Source organism: Carassius carassius, chromosome 22 (assembly GCF_963082965.1).
Source record: "Carassius carassius chromosome 22, fCarCar2.1, whole genome shotgun sequence".
NCBI classification, from domain to species: domain Eukaryota; kingdom Metazoa; phylum Chordata; class Actinopteri; order Cypriniformes; family Cyprinidae; genus Carassius; species Carassius carassius.
The window spans coordinates 15046981-15073019 of record NC_081776.1 but is presented as its reverse complement, the minus strand read 5'-3'; the positions used below and the strand labels follow the sequence as shown (position 1 = coordinate 15073019).

The window sequence follows — 26039 nt, the reverse complement described above, 5'->3', positions numbered from 1 at the left end:
CATCATACAGTGTTTGCCAGTGCAGGTTCAAATTGGGCGAGATATTTAATAACCACATCAGTGAGCTGATTGAGACTTGTGAAGTGATGTGAACTACATTAGGAATTGAAATTCGAGGGTTGTTATTCACTGACCTTTTCTGTTTGCTGTGTTCATTTATTGTGATTTATAGCCATCGACCACCATGCTCCAACAGCTCCTGTTTTTTTTAGCAAAGCACTTCTTTCAACAAATGCTTTTATTTCTTTTCTTTTCTTTTTTTTTTGTAAAGTATGTTTTCATCTTTTTGCATCAGAAGACCATTTGATTTAAAACCCAATGATGAGTTATGATATGACTTGTATATGTGCTCTCCAGAGCACTGTTTCATTAATTTCTCTGTCTATACAAATGGAGCACAATCAAGCCACTTTCCTTTCCTTTCAGCTAGTGTCACTGATTTCTTGCTCAGTCTTGGTCATTGAAGCAGCCCGGTTGTGCTTGTGCCGGAAATGGAAGAAAGAGTTAGCAGTGTGTGATTTTTTTATTTCGATTTGAATTTAGTATGCATTAAAATACTTATTTTGTGTGTGGCGGCTGCATGTCAGATTCTTTATGTAGGCTGTACGTCGGAAGATTCTGAGTTTCCAGCCTGGTCTTATTTTTTATATGTAGGTATATGTACATAAATTATATACTGTACATTATATATTCTTTTTTTTTCTTTTCTTTTTTTTTTGCATGATTAGGTATGCTGATGTGAACAGTGTAGTCAAACTGACATCAGCCAAAATGTGAAGTGTTACATATTTGCAAATTTATATAACAATTAGGATTGTCAATGTTAAAATAATTTAACGTAATTAACACAAAACTACTGAAGTACAGTTTCTATTCTAACCCTTTAACCCAGTTTTGCTTATTTTTTTGTGATCAGATCGTTTTAAACCACTAAACTCTGGGAAGTTTTTCAGAATAACCAGCATCTCACTGGTAAAGTTATATTGGATGAGGATTGCAATCAAAGCAATGATTACTTGTATCCAATTCACTAGTTAATTTTTATTGGATGAGGATTGCAATCAAGGTAAAGACGATTGCGATGATGTACAGGAGTCGTACAGTAAACATGCTTGAGTATTATATATATATAACAAACCATGTATGAGGGCTCTTTTTTTTTTTTTTTTCGAAAGACATCCAATTTTATTTTAAAAAATAACTTACAGAAAATACAGTTTTGTGAAAATCACCCTTCAGTCACTTCAGTGGTTTACTTTGCTGGATATGGCAAATAATGAAAAAAATTTACATGTTAAACAAAATAAAGGGTGTATGCTTAATTTCATGATTAATCTCCTCAAAAAAAGGGTGTGATTAATACGATTTAAAAATTGAAACGCCCTAAATCTAAACATAACCACTTTTCAAAAGAAAAAATGTATTTTTATGCATTTTCAACATAATCAGAATATTTGTTAAATTTAATGGTTAAATGTTACGTTATCATAAAAGTCATTCACTTTAAAGTTATTCTTGTTCACAATTGTCCTTTTTTTAGGTATAACAAGGTAGCGCTAGAAGTCATAGAACAGAATAAGATGTTTAACAGTTTTAAATCCCATTGATCACAAATACATAAATAAATAAACCCAATTGATTAACCAATTAATTCCATGGATTAAACGGTTAGTTCACCGAAAAATGAAAATGATGTAATTTATGACTCACCCTCATGTCGTTCCAAACCTGTGAGACCTCCGTTCATCTTCGGAACACAGTTTAAGATATTTTAGATTTAGTCCGAGAGCTTTCTGTCCCTCCATTGAAACTGTGTGTACGGTATACTGTCCATTAGGGATGTCCCGATCAGGTTTTTTTGCCCTCGAGTCCGAGTCATTTGATTTTGAGTATCTGCCGATACCGAGTCCCGATCCGATACTTCTATAATACATTAAAAAAAGAATAAAGAAGAGCAAAAAAACAGATCCAGGATGTTCAATAAATTACATTTTGAAATATATTCAAATATAAAACAGCTGTTTTAAATAGGCTAGTAAAAATATTTCAAAATTTTACTGTTTCGCTGTACTTTTGATCAAATAAATGCAGGCTTGGTGAACAGAAGAGACTTCTTTAAAAAAAAAAAACATTAACAAGCTTACTGTTCAAAAACTTCTGACTGGTAGTATAGGCAATTAAAATTTTTCTCTTATTTTCTAGCTTTTAATTGGCTTAGAAATCTATAAATGCTGGACAATAACAAATAATAATGATTTGTTTATATACTACAAACACTGTTTATCGCATAATAAGGCAGAATAGTTTCTATACTGTAATAAATGCTATGTCAATTAGCACTGCATTGTTCATATACTTTATTTATCACCTGCTGGAGATGACTTGGCAATTTATTGTCTTGTTCGTATATTAATGTCTTTGTGTTTGTATAAGTTTCTGTTATCCTGTGAAAACCACAGCGATAGCTGGACGCTTTTGTCCATATTAGGAGTTTCCTGATATGACTATCAGCGTGAGAGCGCGCTCCGGCTTCTAGTATGAATGATACGCACAATGCATGAGAGTTTAGCACTCTGTGATGTTCATCTCGCTGTATTCTGGGTCCGAATGAAATATCAGGTCATGCACAGACTATCCTGTTTCTTGAGTTTGAATCTATATTTATTCACACCATCTCTTGAAAACAAAGTGATGTCATGCCGCACGCGTTGGTGTTTCTGTGTGGAGTCAAAAGGGTCTAACTCTATGCCACCGCATAACTAAAGATGTATTAAAAAATAATGAGAATATATATCCGAGTCCTGATCAGGAGGTAACATCCGATTCCGATCGAGTCTGAAACCACGCGATCGGGCCCGATTTCCGATCACGAGATCGGATCTGGACATCCCTACCATCCATGTCCAGAAAGGTAAGAAAAACATCATCAAAGTAGTCCATGTGACATCAGAGGGTCAGTTAGAATTTGTTGAAGCATCGAAAATACATTTTGGTCCAAAAATAGCAAAAACTAAGACTTTATTCAGCATTTTCTTCTCTTCTGTGTCTGTTGTGAGCGCGTTCACTGCAGTTAAGTGATATCCGGTTCGCGAACGAATCACTCGATGTAACCGGATCTTCTTGAACCAGTTCACCAAATCGTACTGAATAGTTTGAAATGGTTTGCGTCTCCAATACGCATTAATCCACAAATGACTTAAGCTGTTAACTTGTTTAATGTGGCTGGCACTCCCTCTGAGTTCAAACAAACCAATATCCCTGAGTAATTCATTTACTCAAACAGTACACTGACTGAACTGCTGTGAAGAGAGAACTGAAGATGAACACCGAGCCGAGCCAGATAATGAACAAAAGATTGACTCATTTTAGATTCAAGAACTGGTTGCATTGGTTTTCGGATCACCAGTAGTGATGGGAAGTTCAGTTCTGTTCCGCATACCGGTTCTTGGACAGTTCGATTCAATTAACCGGTTGAAGAAAACAGTTCACCGGTTCTTTTGCGCGCGATGTAATGGCGTCATTTGCGATGATTGCCCTTGATTCAAGCCTTCGGTTTACTCGCGCTCATAACATTAGCACAGAATCAGTTCACAATCAATCACCAAAAGAATCAGTTCGGTTCAGACGCTCTGTGTGTCAGTCTGCTTCACACTGAATCACACATGCGCAGTATCATCAGCTCCTCGATTCTCAAATCAGACGTGTCTGACAGAAATGGTTCTTGACTCAAGAACGAGTCATTATCTGGCTCGGCTCAGTGTTCATCTTCAGTTCTCTCTTCACAGCAGTTCAGTCAGTGTACTGTTTGAGTAAATGAATTACTCCGGGATATTGGTTTGTTTTAACTCAGAGGGAGTGTCAGCCACATTAAAAAAGTTAACAGCTTAAGTCATTTGTGGATTAATGCTTATTGGAGACGCGAACCGTTTCAAACGATTCAGTTTGATTTGGTTAACTGGTTCAAGAAGATCCGGTTAAATCGAATGATTCGTTCGCGAACCGGACATCACTACACTGCAGTGTTGTGAACGCGCTCTTACCCTTATGGACATGGACACTATACCGTACACACACTTTCAATGGAGGGACAGAAAGCTCTTGAACTAAATCTTAAATATCTTAAACTGTGTTCCGAAGATGAACGGAGGTCTTTTGGGTTTGGAACGACATGAGGGTAATCATTAATGACATAATTTTAATTTTTGGTGAACTAAACCTTTAAATATTCAAAGATTATTTATAGAGAGGATTTGTAAACATCTATATCTGTAAAGTTGTTCATATGTAAATGATTTGCATTTTAGATTATGTCAGTATGTGAATAATGTATGTTTTAGTGTCTAGGAAAACATAATTTTAATGTACAGTACATGCGGTATAACCAAGTTTCCAGTAAAATACATGGGAATACTCATGACATCAATTAGAATTTAGTGTACATTAAACTTTTTATTTTGTAGGAGTGAGCATGTCAGATTCTTTATGTAGGCTACTCATCCAAAAAGAGTGAAGGACTATTTCTGATTTATTTATCTTACTGATCTTTTCTACATCAGAAGTTCAATATAGTGACTAAAATGCTAACATAATCGCTATTTTAATCACAATCAACCTGGAGCCTTAAAGAGCAAATATACTGTTCTGACCAGTGTTATTTAGTGTAATTTAGTCTTAGTCACAGACTTTTGACTAAAAAGCCATTTAGTTTTAGTCATATTTTAGTCATCTGAATTGTTTTAGTTTTAGTCTCGTTTTAGTCGTCTAAATGTCATAAGATTTTATTTGACTAAATCTACAGTAGTCGGCTAAAATCTAATGGGTTTAAAGGCAGGGTAGGTAAAAAAATGTATAAAAAACTTTTTTTCCAAATTTGTTTAAACTTTATTTATATATCAATACATAATTAAAATGTAAGTACTCTGAAAAAGAAAGTATAAAAATCGAGTGACTGTAGACCTCTCACGACTGTTTTAAAGACAGCTCATTATTTCCATTCACTCCACCCCCTCCCTTCTGTGCTCCTTCCAAAGCCTCTACTACGGCTCGCTAAGTAATGTTATGTTAGCTATATTACGCAGCTACGTGTGCTAATGACACATGCTTCATGAAAAAAATATGTATGATCAAAATACAAAAAGAAAGATTTACCTGTCCAGCAGAAATAAAGCCATCAAGGAGTCACTTTTCAGCCCCTTGAGTTCCCTCAGTTCTCGCCATCGCTGGAAAGCCACGTCACGCCACGATATTAACTCGCGTTTTATTTCTTTGTTTATCCAAAGACTTTTTGTTCATTGCCTTTTCTTGTACTGTTACTGTCTTCCTTTTTTGCCTGGTTTGCCTTCACTAACTGCGTAGGCTGGTACTGTGAAATTTGCTTGCTGTTTCTCTGCCATTGTTTTGGTAGTATTCCTAGGATCCGTGCCTGTTGAATTCCTCAAATCAAACGTGCACGCGCAAGTGGGCAGGTCATGTGTGGCAAAAGGGTGGTTGCCATGGTTGCGAGAGAGTGACAGTCGCCTAAGCCAATCCTATGTTTCGTCCCGAAATGGAAATAATGAGCTGTGTTTAATACAGATTAAACGGTCTAGAGTCACTCGATTTTTATACTCTTTTTATCAGAGTACTTACATTTTAATTATGCATTGATATATATAGAAAGTTTAAACAAATTTGGAAGAAAGTTGTTTATACATGTATTACCTACCCTGCCTTTAATTAGTGTAATACCTTTATAAAGCATTTCTCTAAAATTTCATTAGAAAGGTTTGGTATTAAGGTTTTATCATGCAGTATAGACACATATTTAACGGTTTTGACACGACATGCCTTTATTATTAAAATTCATTAAAACCAATTCTCATAAAGAAATAAGAACATGGTCCTCCATTCAATTAAATACCAATGGTTATATAATCATTCATTTTTTTTAACAACTTACCATGTTCTTCATAAATTTAAAATAATCGTTATTAGGGTTACTAAAGTTATTCAGTCAGGAGCAGTGATTGATTTTCTCTCTTTCTTTTGTTGCTTGATTAACATAAAATAACACATACAACAGAACATAAATTAGGCTTCAGTCCCTTTAAAACCAAATGCACGGGTGTTTTTATACTGATACAGATCTGATATTCTCCAAACTGTTTACGCTCACTTGAGATGTAATTGAGTGTGTTTCTCCATTCATTTGACGCGAAAGAGAACTGTATTCAGTCGTGGGCAGAGTGAGAGGCACTTTCTGTGCGTACGCTTTGGGTTTGTGCTCTCAGAAACCTGGCCGAATTGAGTTTTGTTTTGCATTGTCATGTTTTTCAAATTCATCCATATGCTCTTCTCTTACTCCCAGATATTGACATCTTTTTAAGTTTTATGAAATGTGCAGCAAGTGTATGCTAACTTATGTCCACCGTATAGATCAGTAGGCTTCTACAGTCCAAATGTGTGCATCTAACCTCTGAATCTCTTACCAAATTGTAACTTTCTAACCTTTTTGTCTCATTTTTATTCGTTGACGAAAATGTCAGTTGACTTTTGTCATAGTTTTTGTCATTCAAAACAAGTTTTGATTTCGTTTTCGTCTCATTTTCATTGGTGAAAAAATTTAATTGATGAAAATTATTTGTCAATGAAATGAACACTGCTTCTGACAAGCTTATAATGATATCAGTAGTATTTTCAAATATGTATTATTTATTTTACATATACATTTTTATTAAAATAATTTAGAATCATAAAAATCTATTTTTTTTATTAGCAATAAATTTAACCAAAAATAAATAAATTAATTCACAGCAATCATATTCTTATAGGGGTCATGTGATGTTGCTAAAAAGAACATTATTTGGTGTAATGAAATGTGTTTATGTGGTTTAAGATTCACAAAACACATTATTTTCCACATACTGTACATTATTGTTTCTCCTCTATGCCCCGCCTTACGAAACATGTCGATTCTTACAAGGCTCATTGGTCTGAAATATGACTGGACTATGCTTCATCCACGGTGAAAGCTGATTCAGCGATCCAAGTTGATGTATTTCCCCAGTGACCAGCACGGATCAGCTCCAGGAATGACGAAGCAGAAACGGTATCTTGTACTGGATACAGTTTGTAAATGTTTGTAAGTCAGAAGTCTTCACTTTTTTTTTTTTTTCATGGGAGCCGCTAGTGTTGTCAAAAGACCCGGTACTTCGGTACCAAGTCGGTACTAAAAAAATTTAAATGTGACGGTACCAGGTTTCTTTAAGTACCGGTAGTACCTAGGTCCCGTTCAAACCCGGATCAGCGCCATGATTTCCGCGAAGCAGAAACCGAGGACGGAATCTCAAAATCCAGTCATGAAAATGAAACTTACATTTTAATATGGACAGTCATGGAATTTGTCAAAGTTAGCATAAATTAATCAAATCAAATCTCCATATGGACCAGTATCTGTAAATGTTAAGCCGCAAAAGTTGTTTGAAATATGAATCCGTGTTCTGCGCGTCTCTGTGTGAATTAATGAATGGCAGAGACGTGCGGGTTTGTTTACTACATAGACTGAAGCGCATGACGCTTGCATTAATTTCAGCATCTGAGCTTCAGAGTTCTCTCTCCATCAAGCGATCTGAACTTTTCAGTTCATCTCAATGGACGCACAGCGCACCTGTATTTGATGCTCTGTAAACTCTTTGTGAGGGCGCACGACTCACCATCGCTTTACTGATAGCGTTTCTCACACATGCAAAGAGAGAGAGCGAGAGTCTTACCATGCTGAATCGACACGCTATATGTAAACTATTCTTTGATGTCTTCTCTTGTCAAAATAATGGAGTTCATTTAGAATTATTCATATTCATTTTCGAACAAGCAGAAGACATACCGGTTTCTCCGGTAGTGGGCGGAGCTAATGCGCAAATGACAATTTCATTGGCTGGCGCTGATCTAGTACCGTCCCTGTTTTGATTTCAGCAAATCAGTTTGACCGAACGCAGACAACGTGATTAATATTCATGAACCCAGCAGCTCATCAATTCATAGTGCATTGTAAATACATTAGTATGGTAGTAGAATTAGTAGTAGTATTATCTTTTAATAATAATTAATATGATCTATTACTATTTTTTTACAGAAACCCTCAATGACCAAAAATATCTTAAGCATCACCACCAGTCTTAAGTTCAGTTAAAATGACAAATATGCATTCATTAGGCCTAAAAGTTAATTTTTACATAAAGGCATTGTGCTAGAAATATTACTATCATTTAGTAAAATGTATATGATACTGCAACTACTGTTGAAAAAAATTATAAAATTTTATTTTTTAAAGACATAAATCACAATATTTCTTCCATGTTTTAATTTTAATAGCAAATCCCCTTTATTTACCAAAAATAAAATGTGTTTAAATTTCATAAATTAAAAGACAAATTAAATTTGGGTGAAACTTGTTTACTGTTTTTCATAATTATATAACTTGTAGAAAAACTTTAAACACAATTGTAAATAAGTATAAAGAATGGCATTGGTTTTATTTTTAGTGCCAAAAATAGTTTTTTTTAATTAGCATATTTTTGTGTTTTGCTTTGGTACCGAAATTGGTACCGAGAACCGTGGATTTTCACTGGTATCGGTACCGAATACTGAAATTTTGGTACCATGACAACCCTAGGAGCCGCACTGATAGGGCAGAGTCGATCAGAGAGCCACTTTTACCGCAAAGTATCAAAACGTACATCGAGTCACAAACAGCATGTCTTTTATCAATCTGTGCAATGCAATGCAATACAAAAGGGGCTATCATTCTTTATCTTTTACCAGTCAAATTTGTCTGAAATTTAGACAAGATGATTTATAAAATAAATAAATAAAAAAGCAGTATTACCTTAAAGCTGGAAAGACCTTACGTTTATATATATATGTATATATATATATATATATATATCATGCATCTAAACGTCCAAGTGCACACTCAGCATTAAGAGCTGTTCAGATTAAAACTGGCAACTCCGCAGTGAGTCAGTGTCATGGACGTAGGACAGAGCAAGTGTAAATATATTTTCTGGTCTATATTTCCATCTTGTAATGCCACTGGTTTATTTTTAGTTTTTAAATATAAATTATTTGTAAATCGAGCAGACACTGTCTAACTGTGTCTACACTGGACGTGAAATATGTCGTGCCGCGCCTGCTGCGCTAAAAGTCGGTCTAAACTTGATGACACCACACTACAGTGTCAAATCATCTGAACGTAGTGTCGGTATATTTATACATAAATAGAACGAGGCATCAGTTTACTGATGGGGATCGTGTCGCATCACGCCATGTCCAGTGTAGACAACATCACTGGGTTCTATTGTCTTTTGTTTGGATCGTGCCACTCGTGTCCGGTGTAGACATGGTGTGAGTTATGTTATAGCCCTGCTTGTCTTTAATGTTTTTAGTAAATATTTGTATTGACTGCATGATCATATCGTATTAATTACTGCTATGCGGGCAACTAAAGTAAAGCTTAGCGAGTCGCACAACGAGTAACACTGCTGTAGGTTGCTTTTTGACCGGTGTGCTTTTGCTGCCACGGTCTTGTTCATTTCGTAGGGCGAAACATCTCTCTCACTCGCCAGCATGTCTCTGTGGCAGACGCGTGGGTGAGGGTTGAGCCCAACCGTAACTACGGGAGCCCTGAGTGTAGAGTCGGCGGATGTTAAAAAGAAAACCTATTTTTATTCAAACAAATCGATGTAAGTTACACATTTGAGTTAATCGATAAAATCGATTTATCGCCCAGCCCTAATATGGCCCCTTTAATTCTTTGTTAACTGTGCAGCTCTAGTATGTTTGTGCACTCTCTCTCTCTCTCTCTCTCTCTCTCTCTTCTCTCTCTCTCTCTCTCTCTCTCTCTCTCGCTAATTCCAAACAGGTAATTTGCATCGCCTTGTTCATTCCTGAAGGTCATCTGTGGTAAGACATGAAAGACAGAGAGGGAGAAGTTGAATGCAAAATGCTGGATGGCCTGTGTATGTGTGTGTTTGTTTTGTGCATTTCAAGGCCGATTTAGGAGGAGTTATTCATGGAAAATATTCATGAATTTGTCGTTTGATGTTTGGCGAGTATTGTTTAGCTATTAATACCAGAAGAGGTGCTCTACACTGCCACTGTTTCCTGTTTGTTATGATTAGAGTTCAGAAGCCTTGTGGACTTTCGCCTCCTCACAGCCAATGTTTTTCCTCCAGGGGGGAAATGGGAATTTGATGTGATGTGAAGATGCCGCTTGGTGCATTTTAAGCATCTTTCTGTCATTGGATTTGGTCGTTCTTTCATTGATTGCAACAGGAGACTTTTTTTGTCATCAAAAAGGATCAACAAATACAGTCCTTAGGGTCAAACATGTATATTTTACATTCAAATCTCTACTTTTCTCAACAGATACATGAAATATTCAAATAATAGCCACTTGTCCTCAAAGTGCAATTGCTTTTTGAGAGGAGCAAATTCTGAATTGAATAGATATTTGAATAGCTGCTGTCTGAACTGAGTTTTTGGTTGTAATACAGATGAAATGGCCTTGATTTTAAATGCTGTTTAATTTGTAATTTCACACTGAACCTATAGAGCACTTTAAAGATAACTTGTTTAACACTACTTAGAATTATTCAAATGCTTAACACCTCAACAATTTCAACAAGTTAAGTAACTTGGTAGAAATTATTTCAATGACTTACTTACTGAATCCAATATACAAAGAGACAGTCAGAAACAAAAAAGTGTCTAGATATTAAATATTCATGCTGCACTATTTCTAGGTCATTAATCAAATAGGCCGATTTGAACATTTTTGTATAAAAGTTCCTTCCATTGAAAGACATGCTGCTTTTGAAACATTCTCAAATTATTTTCCACAAAGTTGTATTAACATTTCATTTTAAATTAGAATTAAATTACTACATCTCAGAAATGGCTTTTGGACCCCACTTAGAAAAAAAAAGATACTAGCTAAAAATAAATAAATAAATAAATAAATGAAACTGCATCTACACAGTTGAGAATGTAGCTCAAGAGGGAACAGCTGCTGTCTAAACAAAATAATAAAAGGTTATCGGCTAGCTTTCTCATTTTCTTTTCTGTTTTGATTTGCTTAAAATTCCCACTTCAAATATAAAACTTAAGATCCAGCATGCTAAAGGTTTTGTTCTCCATTGCAGGTCACTTTTCACCTTGGAAGACTTCTAAACAGGTAAAAATGTATCGTATTCCAGCCCTCTGAATTTAATTAAAAAACTAACATCAACCATGTACTGTCAGTATTGAGTGATTAGATCACATCATACATTATACATCATCTGTATGCATAGCCATGACTGTTGAGCTTTACTACTAAGATGAATGCATAACAAAGGCTTTATTATATTGTTATAACATATTACCACTAACTGCACTGTACTAAACTTGCTTCATAGACACACCTATTTTTACAATATTTTTAAATAAATCAACCAATTTTAATAGAGCAAATAACATTTTCTAGTTACAAGTATAATTTGTTCTATTCAAATCTGTTTATGCTCAAGACAGCTAGAAATTGCTTCTTTTTTTGAGTGCAGAATTGTTTCACGTTGTTGTCTCATTTGTTAAAAGCTGTGGGGACCCCAGTTGAAATAAACGCATAATACAGCTGAGAACAAATCACTGCATTTTCACTAATCTTCTCTCACTAACCAGTGCACTGTGTAATGTGGCACGGAAAACCTTGACCCTCAGCAGCAGTCTGTCTCTGTAATGTTTTCTGATTCTGATCCAATTTTCTCAACTGTCTTGTCTGCTTGACTACAGCCTAAAGAAAAATGTTCTTCAAAGTTTGAACTGTATATGTATATTTTACGTGACAGAATAAGGGTTATGATGGTATGTAATTATTTGCAAATAAATCAAATGATTTAATAGGCAAAAATATTGTTTTCTTGTTAAATATATTTAACATATTAAATATATACATTTTAGTGAAATCTAGTTGTGCTCAGGTTGGCTAGATATTGCATTTTAGTGAGTGCAATTTAGATTAGAAAAATGTTTTTTTATAAAATTTGTAAAAGATGTCTGACTCTTTATTGGAACAAAAGCACTAAATTTGTGATCATTTTACAGCTGAGAATAAACAAAAAAATTATAAATCAACTGACTTTAATAGACCAAATCTAGTTAATGCCCAGGTCAGTAAAAAGCATTTTTTGAGTGCAATTTATATAATCCAGTAATCCGGAAAATCAACTGAAAATGTTATGGAAATTCATTATTAAAAGATGTGAGAACCCTTGCTAAATATATATATATATATATATATATATATATATATATATATATATATATATATATATATATATATATATATATATATATATATATTATATTACATTATATTACAAACAAACAAATCATATTACAACCAATCAAATCATAATTATATGTTCTCCTAAAAATCTAGTTATGCTCAAGTCAGCTAGCGTTTAGCATTTCTGTGAAAGTAATTTATTTTTAAAAAGTTTTTACAAATTCTGTAATCACAACTGGAAAAGTTATGAAAATTCTATTTTAACACACACACACACACACACACACACACTATATCAGTACATGCTACATGCCTACACATCCACCCACACATTTATTTATTTTTAGTTCGAGATCCCTGCCCTGTCTCTTTCCATAACAAAGGCTTGACTGGTAATAAATCGACTGTTTTTTCTTCACTCTACAGAGAGTCAGTCACACTGCCTTGAGCTGCTGGCCACTGTACTGTCATTCTTCAACTCATATCTTTTCATCTATCTCTATAGGGAACAGAACTGGGACAGAGCGAAAGTCTCGCTACTGCATTACAGTAGAGCAGTTTGGGCTTTATCTTCCCTATCCTTCCCTTACGCTGGGGTTTAATTAGACACTGTTTGCTTTAAAAATGTCTCCACAGCCAGAGTTTCATGACTGAAAAATGTTAAAATGGTCCTTTTTTTCAGCAATTATCCTTGTCCAAAGAGTATTAGCCTACATTGAATGTCACAATTAAATGGTCAGAGCACTGAATCATTCAATTAATTGAAATTATGCGATACGAGCAGATGATAATGTGGCTTTGGCTATAGACTGGCAATGGATAGAGCTTCAAAATATAGAAATGTTGTAATCCATATGAGAACAGCCTAAATGAATATGGTTGTAATAGTGCTGGAATGATACAGCTGAAATACATCAATATCTTTTAGATTTCTGACAGTATTTGCTCTGAAATGGCTCAGACGTACAATCATTTTGACAATCTAAAGAAATCTAAATTTTTAAAATCTTTAAACTTTTAAAGTGCTTTTATTTCATCTATGAGGGTGTAAACTCTTATGCCTCCATTTTCACAGACTCTAATTAATTATATTAATATTTTTAATTCATCACAAACCTGAATCCAAACCTGAAGTTATGTATAAAAACTGATTTGAACCCACCCAAAAAGGTTTGTCCTTTAGCAGACCTCTAGTGTGAGACTCTTTGAGCAATGATTGCTAGAAAAAAAAAACCTAGTTACAAGAGTCTGTATGTCACAGTGCTTCGCTCTGGCAATAATAACATCATCTATGAGCTAATGTGCGCGTGTGCATGAGTTTGCTTGGCAGTGACGTTTGAATCTGTTTGTTTCCCAGCTGCACACAGCAGCCCAGAGGCATTTGCCTTCATCCTCTTGAGCTTCTCCAGATTAACACACTAACACTGACCTCCTATAATAAGCCTTGGCATCTTTCTCATTCTGGCATCTACTTTATTTCTTTGTTGATTTTTACTCCTCTTCTTCAATTAGGCCTTTTGTTTGGATTTGCATTTAAGGCGCTTTCAACGCTAAAGCTTTTGGCACGAACCCGAATCCATTTGCTGTCCAGGGTTGGGTAATCACCTCGCTGTCGGCTCAAAAGTTGGAACTGAACTGCCACGACCCGTCAGGAAGTTGAATTGTATGAATCTGAATGATAGGAAGTACAATTTATTAATTGCAATTTAAAGAATTTTAGCAGATAGTTTGTTGTGACAAACCTTTTCTTGATTACTGTTGCATTTATTGTAATTTCTTCTTTCGATTGATTTTAATAATATTTTCATTATATAAATAGGAATTTTAATATAGTTCTATTTCCTGCTACCTAGATTGAAAGGTGATTTCGGGTACAGCTGCGAATCATATATGTGATCCTGGACCACAAAACTAAACTTAAAACTTAAGTCGCTGAGGTATATTTTTACCAGTAGCCAAAAAAACATTGTATTGGTCAAAATTATTAATCTTTCTATTATGTCAAAAATCGTCTCTAGGTTACGTATGTAACCCTAGTTCCTCGAGGGAACGAGACGCTGCGTCGAAGCGCTTTGGGGAACGCATTCAGCGTACGCGACTCTGAATATCGTGTGTAATCAGTCCAATGGAAGGGCGTGACGTCACCGACGTGGTGACGTAAGCGACCAGGAAGCTATAAAAGCACGTGCCACGCAGCTGGCGTCAGCTTCGAGTTCCAGCAAGCGCCGGCAGGGGTGCCGGGGGTATGGCTCCGAGACGCAGCGTCTCGTTCCCTCGAGGAACTAGGGTTACATACGTAACCTAGAGACGTTCCTCTTCAGGAACTCGAGCTGCGTCGAAGCGCTTTGGGGAACGAGTCCAAACCCCTGCCTGGTGTGTATCCGAGGAGCACAGCTCAGGACAGGAGGACAGAAGCGCCTGGAGTGACTGGCATATCTAGGCCATAGAACCTAACAAATGTAGAGGGCGTGGACCACCCCGCAGCGTTGCAGATGTCCAGCATGGATACACCTGCTAAGAAGGCCCTAGAGGCCGCCATACCCCGAGTAGAGTGAGCCTTGGCTCCCGACAGCGGGGGACGACCAGAGGACTCATAGGTGACGTTGATAGCCTCGACTATCCAACGAGTAATAGTCTGCTTAGAAGCAGGAGAACCCCTCTTGGGGGGACCGTAGCACACAAGCAATTGGTCAGTTTTTCTCCACAGGGCAGCTCTGTGGACGTATGCGTCCAGTGCTCGAACCGGACACATACAGTTTAGCTTCGCCTGGTCAGGCTCCCGAAAGGGAGGAGGACAGAAGGCCTGCAGCACTACAGGTCGTGGTGTAACAGAGGGAACCTTGGGAACATATCCCGCTCGAGTGTATATGAACGCTTTAGTCATGCCTGGTGCAAACTCAAGATAAGAAGGGGCCAACTAGAGGGCCTGAAGATCTCCTACTCTCCGCAGAGAGGTAATAGCCAACAGAAAAGAGGTTTTAAGTGTGAGATGTCTGTCTGAGATATCTTGAATAGGTTCAAACGGGGGTTTGCACATAGCCTCTAACACCACAACCAAGTCCCACGGGGGAATACGGGACCGTACTGGAGGTCTCAGCCTCAGTGCACCGCGGAGGAAACGTGTAACTAAGGGGTGTCTTCCCAAAGACTGACCGTCGAGAAGGGTGTGGTAGGCCGCAATGGCCGCCACGTAGACCTTCAGAGTAGAGTGGGTCAACCCTGCAGAGAGCCTAGCCTGTAGAAACTCCAGAACTGTACAAACTGGGCAGTTTGCTGGGTCTAGCTGGCGGTCTCTGCACCATGAAGTGAAAAGCTTCCACTTCAGGGCGTACAGTTTCCTCGTAGAGGGAGCTCTGGATTGGAGTAGGGTCTCCACAACCTCAGTTGAGAGACCAGCTGCTACCAGTTGTGCCCCCTCAGGGGCCACACCCACAGCTTCCACAACTCCGGGCGAGGGTGAATTATCGTGCCCTGCGCCTGTGAGAGTAGGTCTGTCCTGATCGGTATCTCCCACGGAGAGCCGTCGAGGAGCGAGACTAGATCTGAGAACCATACTCGGCCCGGCCAGAACGGGGCTACTAATAACAGACGGACCCCGTCCCGGCGTACTCTCGCCAGAACTCCCGGAAGCAGAGCGATAGGGGGAAAGGCGTACAGACGAAGCCTCGGCCAGGTCTGTACCATAGCGTCCAGTCCCAGAGGAGCTGGATGAACTAGAGAGAACCAGAGGGGACATTGTGACGTCTCCTGAGTCGCAAAAAGGTCTACTTGAGCCCTGCCAAACACTCTCCATATCTGATCTACCACCCGTGGGTGAAGTCTCCATTCCCCGGGCCTCGGCCCCTGCCTCGACAGTATGTCTGCTCCCATATTTAACTTCCCAGGAATATATACTGCTCTTAATGAGAGGAGTTTGTTCTGGGACCACACCAGGATCTGGTGCGCCAGCTTATACAAAGGGCGCGAACGCAGACCGCCCTGGTGGTTGATGTAAAAGACCACTGATGTGTTGTCGGTGCGCACCAACACATGGTGACCTCTCAGGTCTGGGAGGAAGTGCTTCAGTGCACGATAAACTGCTAGCATTTCTAGACAATTGATATGCCACGTTAGATGGCGATCGCTCCACAGACCACGGGCAGGGTGGCCACTCATGACCGCACCCCAGCCGGTGAGGGACGCGTCGGTCGCTAGTGTCACACGGCGACAAGGAGCTCCCAGCACCGGGCCCTGATTCAAGAACCAATGTTTCTTCCACATGTCTAAGGCACAGAGGCAGCGCCGCGTGACCTTGATAGTGCGAAGCGGATTGCCCCTCGGGGAAAATCCCTTGGTCTTGAGCCACCACTGTAGGGGTCTCATGTACAGCAGGCCAAGAGGTATCACGTTGGACGCAGCTGCCATCAGACCCAACAATCTCTGAAATTGTTTGACAGTGAGTGACTGGCCTTCTCTGACTCTCTTGACTGAGATGAGGATCGACTCGATACGAGCAGGGGACAATCGTGCCTGCATCGCGGTCGAATCCCATACTACGCCTAGATAGGTGGTTCTCTGAGCCGGAGAAAGTACACTCTTCTTGGCGTTCAGTCTCAAACCCAGCTCCCCCATATGTGCGAGAACGACATCTCGATGTCGAACCGCAATCTGCTCTGACTGAGCTAAAATCAACCAATCGTCGATATAATTGAGAATGCGGATGCCCTGCGTGCGCAGGGGGGCCAGAGCCGCATCTACACACTTTGTGAACGTGCGGGGTGAGAGTGCGAGGCCAAAGGGAAGTACTCGATATTGGTAGGCTTCGCCCCCGAAAGCGAACCTCAGAAACTTCCTGTGTTGAGGAAGGATGGAGATATGAAAATATGCGTCTTTGAGATCTATCGTGACAAACCAGTCCTCGGACCTGATCTGAGCTACAACATGCTTGATTGTGAGCATTCTGAACTTCAGTCTCATAACTGAACGATTTAAGACCCTCAAGTCTATAATCGGACGCAGCCCCCCATCCTTCTTTGGAACTATGAAATACCGGCTGTAAAATCCGTACTCCCTGTCCTGAGGAGGGACCACCTCGATGGCCCCCTTCTCTAATAGGGTTTCCACTTCCTGTTCCATAACCAGACCCTGCCCGGGGCCCACTATCGTGTGAACGCCCTTTGAATATAGGCGGCACGGAGCCGAACTGAATGCGGTAGCCTTTTTCTACTATATGCAGGACCCAACGAGATACATTTGGCAGTAGTTTCCACGCTGCTAAATAATCTACTAAGGGAATCAGTCTCTCGAGACTGACCTCTGGTGTAAGAGACCCCCGCAGGGGCGGCGAGCGTCCCAGCCCCGCTACGCGCACGGGCGGAGGATACTGAGAACGATGCTCGCCCGGGGCCGCTGCGCCCTGGAGCACTAGCAGGGTTGGCAGAACGACCCCTAGAGGGCACTGAGGTGGGACGGGCACCGTGGACTGCGGTGTGTACCGTTCTACCCCAGAGGAGGCTGGGGCATCTCCTTCCCAGATGCCCCGAGGGAGCGATGAGGGAGGAACTTATGGAACGCCGCCGCCTGTTTGCGGGCCTCCTGGAACCTGTCGACGACAGAATTAACTGCGTCGCCGAACAGGCCAGTCGGCTGGATCGGGGCGTCCATGAGGCAGACCCTGTCCTGTTCTTTCATATCGGACAGGGTCAACCATAAGTGCCTCATCTAGCTCCTTGAGCAGGTCGGCCTGGTACGCCTGTAACACCGCCATGGTGTGCAGACACGCACCAGCCTGACCTGCAGCCGCATACCCTTTGCCCACCAAAGCCGAAGTTGTTCTTAGTGGCTTTGAGGGCAATGCCGGGGCCTTCAGCGACGATGCCGCGCCAGGGGACAGATAGCTCGCAAGCGTCTGTTCCACCCGGGGCATCGCTCTATAACCGTGCTCTCCCATCCCCACTACATTTCCGTAGTAATCAGACGAGGGGATGTAGAGGCGGGCCGAGAATGGACGTTTCCACGACCTGGCGATCTCATCATGCAGGTCGGGAAAAAATGGAAGGCCCCGGCTGGGAGGTGGCTGACTCGCGCGCAGGAAGCGTTCATCCAGCTTGCTTCTCTGCGGTTCGGTAGACTTTTCGGCGGGCCAATCGATACTTAATTTGGCCACCGCGCGAGTAACCACCTCTAAGAGCTCCTCATACTGTAGCGAGTGGGGTGGCGAATCCCTATCGAGCGACTCCACATCGACCTCCTCGGAGGAAGAGAGGCGGAGCGTCGATCCCTCACCCTGAGTGGAAGGAACCGCTGTGCGTGCTTCCGACTCTAGGGATTGGGTGCCGGATCTGGCAGAAGTGGAAGGAGATAGGGACTGGCCCGTCTCCATTCCCTCTACCAGATCGACTTGCGAACCCCACGAGTGCAGCCGCCGTTCTGCCTCGACAGAAGCGGGACCAGCACCGCGGGGAACGCTGGCGAAGGCCCCCTCCTCGAAGAGGGCCCTCCGGGAACGAAGCAGCCGCACCGACATTCGCTCACAGTGCGGGCAGTCGGCCCCCTCGAGAGCCGACTCAGCGTGCTTCGAACCCAGGCAAACCACGCACAGGTTGTGTGTATCCCCACCCGTTATATATCTCGGGCAGGGAGGAACACACAGCCTATAACGCGATTTGGAATCGCCATCTGAGTGCTTAACTTTCGCCTAACTTTTTGGCATGTCTAGGAGCTCTTTTAACTGGACAGACAACAGTAAATAAGACTCACAAGACGGACAAATGACATTCACACACAGAGCGCTTGCTGAAAGACGCGAAGCTGACGCCAGCTGCGTGGCACGTGCTTTTATAGCTTCCTGGTCGCTTACGTCACCACGTCGGTGACGTCACGCCCTTCCATTGGACTGATTACACATGATATTCAGAGTCGCGTACGCTGAACGCGTTCCCCAAAGCGCTTCGACGCAGCTCGAGTTCCTGAAGAGGAACATTAGGATATTAAGTAAAGATCATGTTCCATGGGGATATTTTATAAATTTCCTACCGTAAATATATAAAAACTAAATTTTTTATTAGTAATATGCATTGCTAAGAATCATTTGCAATTTATTTAGTTAATGACTGGTTGTTCACATGACAATGTGTAGTTAGAGATACATATTATGTGTTTTGTCAGTAGTAGGCTACTTTATAAAAAATTATTAAAATACACATACTAGGGCTGGGCAATATATTTAACGATATGATCATGTGCATCTAGTCAGTAAATCTGGTTCCGTGATTAGCGCTAAATCGGCATCACCTGCTTTTAAATGGAGTGGCATTTAATAGACAGAGCCGTAGATCACTGAAAGATACGCAATATCGCGTTCATTATTGTAGATAAATTGCCTTCGATAATGAATATTGCGTAGCTTGTCAGTGATCTATGGCTCTGTCTATTAAATGCCACTCCATTTGAAAGCAGGTGATGGAGATTTAGCGGTAATCACGGAACCAGATTTACTGACTGGATGCACATGATCATATCGTTAGATATACTGCCCGGCCCTAACACATACCGTTCACAAGTTTGGTATCAGGAAGTGTGTTTTTTTTGCATTATAAAAACATCCGTGTAATGTTTTACATTTATTTATTGACATCATCTCAGAATTTGCATTTTTTTTTCTTTTTTAAATAAATATTCTGTAAAACTACTAAGAGAATCGCTAATGAAACCATTAAGAGGAATCAGAACTAGCAGAGGTAGTGGGTGGGGGAATAAAACTTGGGTTCAAAGTTGCAAATCATGTGTGACAACAGCTTTAATATTGGAAAAAGTGGACTATGCCTGCTTGCTGTATTTTGCAAATTCTATTTGCATAACCTAATTTTGGGTGTCATGCAAGAGGACAGTGTATTGAAGTTGTTTGGGAACGTTTCGCCCACAGCCGAATTAGTATGAAAAAACACAAAGATAACATTCAGTGTCATCAGCAATAGAGAAACGCATCAAGCGTCCTTGATGAGCCCTTGATGCTGCCTTATTTTGCTGAGCTTGAACTAACTTGCCACGTATTGTGTGTATGCTTCAAAACTAATTAACGCAAAAGTGAGTTCATTGTTAAACAACTTCCTATCCCACAGCCAGTGATATTCCAAGGCGGAAGTTGCCTGGAAGAGCGCAATTTGCTTACTCAGTTCAGCATATTTATAAGCTCAGCGCTGGGCGCTTTACTGAATGCCGGTGTATTGCAGGTCTTGGAACATTGGGATCCTTACAGCAGTCCCACAGCCAGTCTATCTATCCATGCTCTCCCTCACAGCGCTCCATATCTGCACTGGCCCTCAGGTCCAAAGTTTGACCTGACCAAGCCTGATCCCTATGACCTGTATGAGAAGTCCAGGGCTATCTTTGAGAATAGGCGTAAGTAACCGAATAAAAGGAAAACTTATTGCTAACACCTAAACTAGCATTAAAGCCTACTGCTAATCTGTGTTGTTTACCTACTGTATTTTTCCACTTAGAAATTTGCACACCTGCTTATGCACACCAAACACCAATTGCATTTCCTGTTGTAGATTTCAAAAGATATGTAGCAGCGTGTCCTGAGGCACAATGTGCTAAAGTAGCTAACAATAAAAGCAATCTTTTCGGTGAGATTGGAATGAGCAACAAGATATTTTGACTATTACTTGATTTGTATTGCTGTAGCACTATTTAAAGTTACCCTACCACCAGTTAAATTTCATTGGTTGAATTTTCCACTCCACAATGTAATGGAAGAAATTGTAGCATCAAATATTGGCTGAAGAAATGGAAGTTAAATTGAGTGGTTTTCATATAAGGGTTTTTTTTAGCAACTAAAGAAGCCAAATTTGTTAGTTTTATTACTGATAATAATCAAATCAGAGCTGTACTTGAATGTCTGTTGCCAAGAGTAATCAGAGTTCAAGATGGCCACAGAGTAAACTGATATTAAGCCTCAAATATGCTCACCTACAGCTTTCCATTTGGACCAAAAAATTACTTTTACTGGTGCCTTATTGAGTTGGGCCTGATTAGAACATAGATTGAGTGACCATGTCAGCTCTCTCAGACTCAAAAATTACTTTTTCTTTGTTGGGTCATACAATGTTGTCCTCAATGGTAAGTGTTTTGATGATGTTGCATCTTGTCAGTTTGGAATTTTCCCAAAATGAGATCTGTGCAGAGCTGCTCTGGGGTCTGGGAGAACTTTAGTCTTAGTGATTTTGACATTATATAACACTTTCCATTATTAATGCAGGTACTTTCTTAATCAAATTTAGAGACTTCACCGCACATACAGGCTTTCTGAACTTTTCAGAGGACCATGTGAACCAACATTCATTGCATTTTAAGTGGAAGCATATGTTTAATTCAGCAAATAGTTTGAAATGCACCAATTCATACTTCATACTGCACCTAAAATCTACTGCATAATGAACAAGTCTGAACTGTCGACAGAGTTTATTTTGCATTTCTAAAGGTGCTTTAAACTGATTGACAGCGATTGAATCAACATGAGGTCAACGTGTTCTGCTGTTTGCAGGCGTTTCTATTCAACTTTTGTCTGCTCTCTCATTATTGGTCACTTAACGGTTGCATAAACCTTTTTCTACTGACATTTTTCAACTGTTTTAAATCAGCAGGTGTGCTCTTCCTCATTAAGATTTCCTAGTCTATGCCTCCTCCTTTATTTTGTATATAGTTTTCTCTTTAATTTCCACAGCTGGCAATGACAGGTTACAGTAGCAATGGAGATGTTGGTTACTGTTGATGTTGTTTGATGATTACTTTCTCTCTTGTGCAATGATTCTCCATAGAATTATATGAGGTTTTTGCTTTATTATTATTATTATTATTGCTATTATATTAGAATCACACGCTGGTGATTATAGATTTTGGTGTGCAAACAGTTAAGTTTCTCTTTAAGGTAAGTATGCTTGCTTTCTGATGGTTGATTACATTCTGTATGGTTTTCTGTTAGCCGCATGTGATATTGTGAGGAAGATGTTTTAAAGGGCCTGCTTTTGTGAAATTGCCCCTCTTCCTTAACTGAAAGTGTCAGGAATGTTTGAGTATGTTCAGTCACAACACTGTTGATGTTTTAAAGCTTTTTTTTAATGCACTTGATGTTGCAAAGATGCTGTAGATAGTTTGCATTTTGTCGGTGAATAGAAACATTTCAAATCTCATTAATGCCAATTATATTCAAGCATTTCAGCAGCTTAGGTTTTAACAACAAGGAAACTTATTCTGTTGATGTTAATGCATATTTTATATAATTTTTGATGGTTGAATTAATAAACCTTTATACTTTTACTTTTAATAATTTTATACCTTTATACTTTTGCCTTATACTTGTTTTGGCTAATATTTAAGATTTTTTTTTTCATTTGATTAAACATTATCAGGACATCACTACAGGAAGAAAAATTTTTTATATATATATATATATATATATATATGTTGTAAAAAAGGCTGACATTAATATCCCATAAGTCACTATTTTCTCTGAAATGCTGTTGTATGGTAAATTCTATCAATCATTAAAAAGTTAATGTAATTAAATCGTGTTTTCCGTGCTCTTCGTTTTGAATGCAAAGAAAATGATTTAATCGTTTTATATGCACTCCTTTTACAATAAATAATACTAAACAGCAATATTCAACTGCAAATGTTTATTGAAACATTCCAAAGCATGCAAAATATCACACAGAGACTTCCACAAATAATTTAATTCTGAACTGATTCATTTCAAAAGAGCTCATTTGCCTAAATGAATCAAACTCTAATGCAATCGAGGTTTAAATTAGAGAGCTTAACATTTTAATGCTGTCATACTTAAACCGGCCTACTACAGTCGAATGAAAAGCTGGTAAATCATCACAATATAAACCAATATGTCGGTTAGATATCACCAGCATAATGGTTGCAAATATCAACCAGCTCCAGAAGAGAGGGCAGATGAGGTTGCAGAAATGATTCATGTCAGTTTAAAACCTAGGTGAAATGGAACATGCATGGCCGTGTATAGGTTTTCAGGCCGAGATGCACTGCTCATGCCAATCTTCAAAATCAAGAACTGGCTTTAAAAAACACCTAACCACCAGCTGATTAAAAGTCAGTCAGAATTGTCAAAAGTAGTTCCCATAATTTTGTTATGAAAGGACATTTTTAAGTGCATTGTCGGCACTGTATGTTCACATATATCTTCATTGCTTTGTAGCTGTTGGGTATTATATTAGTGAGACAGGTGATGTCTATGTTGTAGTTAGAATATTTGCAGGTGTGTGTGTTTATATAAGCAGTGATTTATGGGCTGTCCTTGTATCTCTCCCTTTCTTAGAGCCAGGGCTTCCTCGAGCAGCTCTCCCAGCTGACCCTTCCGGTGAGTAAATAAATATACACCCAAAACAGAAACAATCTGACAGAAGGAGTCTACATAAAATAAAGTCTGAAAAGTTTGAACTTATTTTTTAAATACAGTTTTTATGACCTATATATATATATATATAAGGTATAAAGTTTGTCCTGTTGCAGTTTTATATTTTTCTGCATTATTATTCAAATATTAAAATCATATGCCAATTTTAAGGACATTTTTCATCAAAATTATCATTACAAAAAAAAAAAATACCTTCTGTTGAAAACTTCTTTGAACATTGTTTGATATATATAGTAAAAAGGCTGGAAATAATATTTAGTATTAATGCATTTGCTCTGAAATGGTAATAAAATAAAGTCTAAATAGAAAGTACAATGGAATGCGTTGTACATTAAAATCATTCACAGGTGCATCAAATAGACCTATATAAACTCGAAAATCTAACTCTATATACTTTAAACATTTTTGTAAATAAAGTCTGAAAGTCTAGTTCTTTTTTTATCGACTTATTATGAAATACTAGCTAGAGATAGTTTTATTTTTTGCGAGCTTTTGCCACTTGTCATTTTCACTGCCTTGAGAATTAAATTAACCTCTCAAGGCAGGTTCAAGAACATAAAATGAATGATTTTACAAATTAAATACTCAATGAACAGAAAAGGGGGTTTTAAATGTCATCCAGAACACTAAATTACACTTGAAGGATGAGAATAGTCTGGAGAAATGACTAAGTTGTGAGATAAATGTGTGCTTTCATTGACACCATCAGAGTTCCAGGAGGTGGAGGTGCATTTGCATAGACAGAAGTCTGGTTTCGGCTTCAGGATCCTGGGCGGAGAGGAACCAGGACAGCCTGTGAGTCCGAAGGCTCCGGAGAAGGCCCGTACTCTACGACTAACCACACGCTTCCTAAAAAACAGTTCACTGTCATTTACTAACATGATAATGTGTCTGTTCATGCACTTTAGCTTCTGTACACAGTTTAAAGAGAGTAGTAACCGTGCTGTGCATTTACAGATCCTGATTGGTGCAATCATTGAGAAGAGCCCAGCAGATAAAGACGGGCGTCTACGGCCAGGAGACGAGCTGATGTCAGTCGATGGGATCCCTGTGGCTGGAAAACCCCACCGTTACGTCATTGACCTCATGCATGGGGCGGCCCGGACTGGGCAGGTTAAACTCACTGTACGACGGAGAATTCAGTCCACAGGTGAGAAATGGCTGATGTTTATTTCATTTGTCTACCCACAATGTCCAACTTTGGACGTATGTGTTTAATATAGTGTCATATCTATTGTGTTTCACAGGTATTTGTGGTAGAAATTACATTTTTAACATTCTGAGTGGAAAGCGGCCACCTTCTTTGTCTTACTAAGGCTAATTTCATTTCACTACATTTTATGTACCCTAAAAACGCAGTTAAACAATATTTCTGCATATTACAAATATTACAGTTTGATTGGAAATGGCACTTAATCATAATACCAAAAGTGAATATAAAATGTTTAAAAAAGCTTTTACACCCCACAAGCAAGCTAGCAAAACACAAGAGATTCAACTATTTATATGTGTTGAATCTGAACAAATATGGTAATTTTTTTTTTTGTCAGATTTTTTTTTAGTCATAGTTCTAAACATGTAACATGGATTTTCTAAATGAATTTTCATAGTTTAAGATTAAAAGTCTGCGTCTAGTACAAGAGTTAAGCAATAAAATATGCACATAAAACACATTTGAAAAATAACTGGGGTAAATGATGGTAGCATGATCCAAAGTTTCCAGTGCAGATTTAATATCATGTTCATATATCAAAAGAGAGAGAGAGAAAAAAAAACACATTTGTTTTAATAATAAAGTTCTAATAATAATATATCTTGGGGCACAACTCTGCCTGATGCTGAAGAAACAACCTTTAAAGGCTAAAGCTTGTCATTTCCTGATTGTTATAGCTATTATAGGTTGTTTCAAAGTATATGTAAGTGTATATATATGGAGGTAATGAAGCAGGTTCTGTTAGACTGTACCTCTGCTGTTTATTATGTGTCCTCTGTCTGTCTCTCTCTCCCTCTCCCGTCCACTCTGTCTAACAATTCTTGGTGTAGCTGAGGCTCAGATTCTTTGCCCTCTCAAGTTCTACCTCCCTCATCCATCCCGCTGTCTGGCTCATCCTCTCAGTCTTATCTTCCCTGGACAATCGTTTTTCCCCCTTTTCATCTCAGTGGAGCGGTTGAGGAAATATCTGGCTGCTGGCTTTTTTTGGCTTACCGTTTGATCACAAAAGGACTTCAGACCAGCTTTAGCCAAACCCTATACTATAGACTCTTTCTTTCTTCCTCTCACATTCACTTGTATTAATCGTAGTTGATACC

At 39.0% G+C, this 26039-nt stretch overlaps 1 protein-coding gene across 9 annotated transcripts in view; it reads left to right on the top strand.

Annotated features, from left to right (window-relative positions):
• LOC132099039 (membrane-associated guanylate kinase, WW and PDZ domain-containing protein 2-like) overlaps positions 1 to 26039 on the top strand; it is a 230025-nt gene that overhangs the window by 179305 nt on the left and 24681 nt on the right. For 6 of the 9 annotated variants that reach the window (XM_059505419.1, XM_059505418.1, XM_059505422.1 and 3 more), the window contains exons 11-15: positions 11181 to 11212; positions 20515 to 20683; positions 23631 to 23672; positions 24439 to 24548; positions 24687 to 24879. In XM_059505419.1, coding sequence (XP_059361402.1) covers positions 11181 to 11212; positions 20515 to 20683; positions 23631 to 23672; positions 24439 to 24548; positions 24687 to 24879 — 546 coding nt within the window. The remainder of the gene's footprint in view (positions 1 to 11180; positions 11213 to 20514; positions 20684 to 23630; positions 23673 to 24438; positions 24549 to 24686; positions 24880 to 26039) is intronic. The other 3 variants (XM_059505420.1, XM_059505424.1, XM_059505421.1) reach the window with 2 other exon arrangements.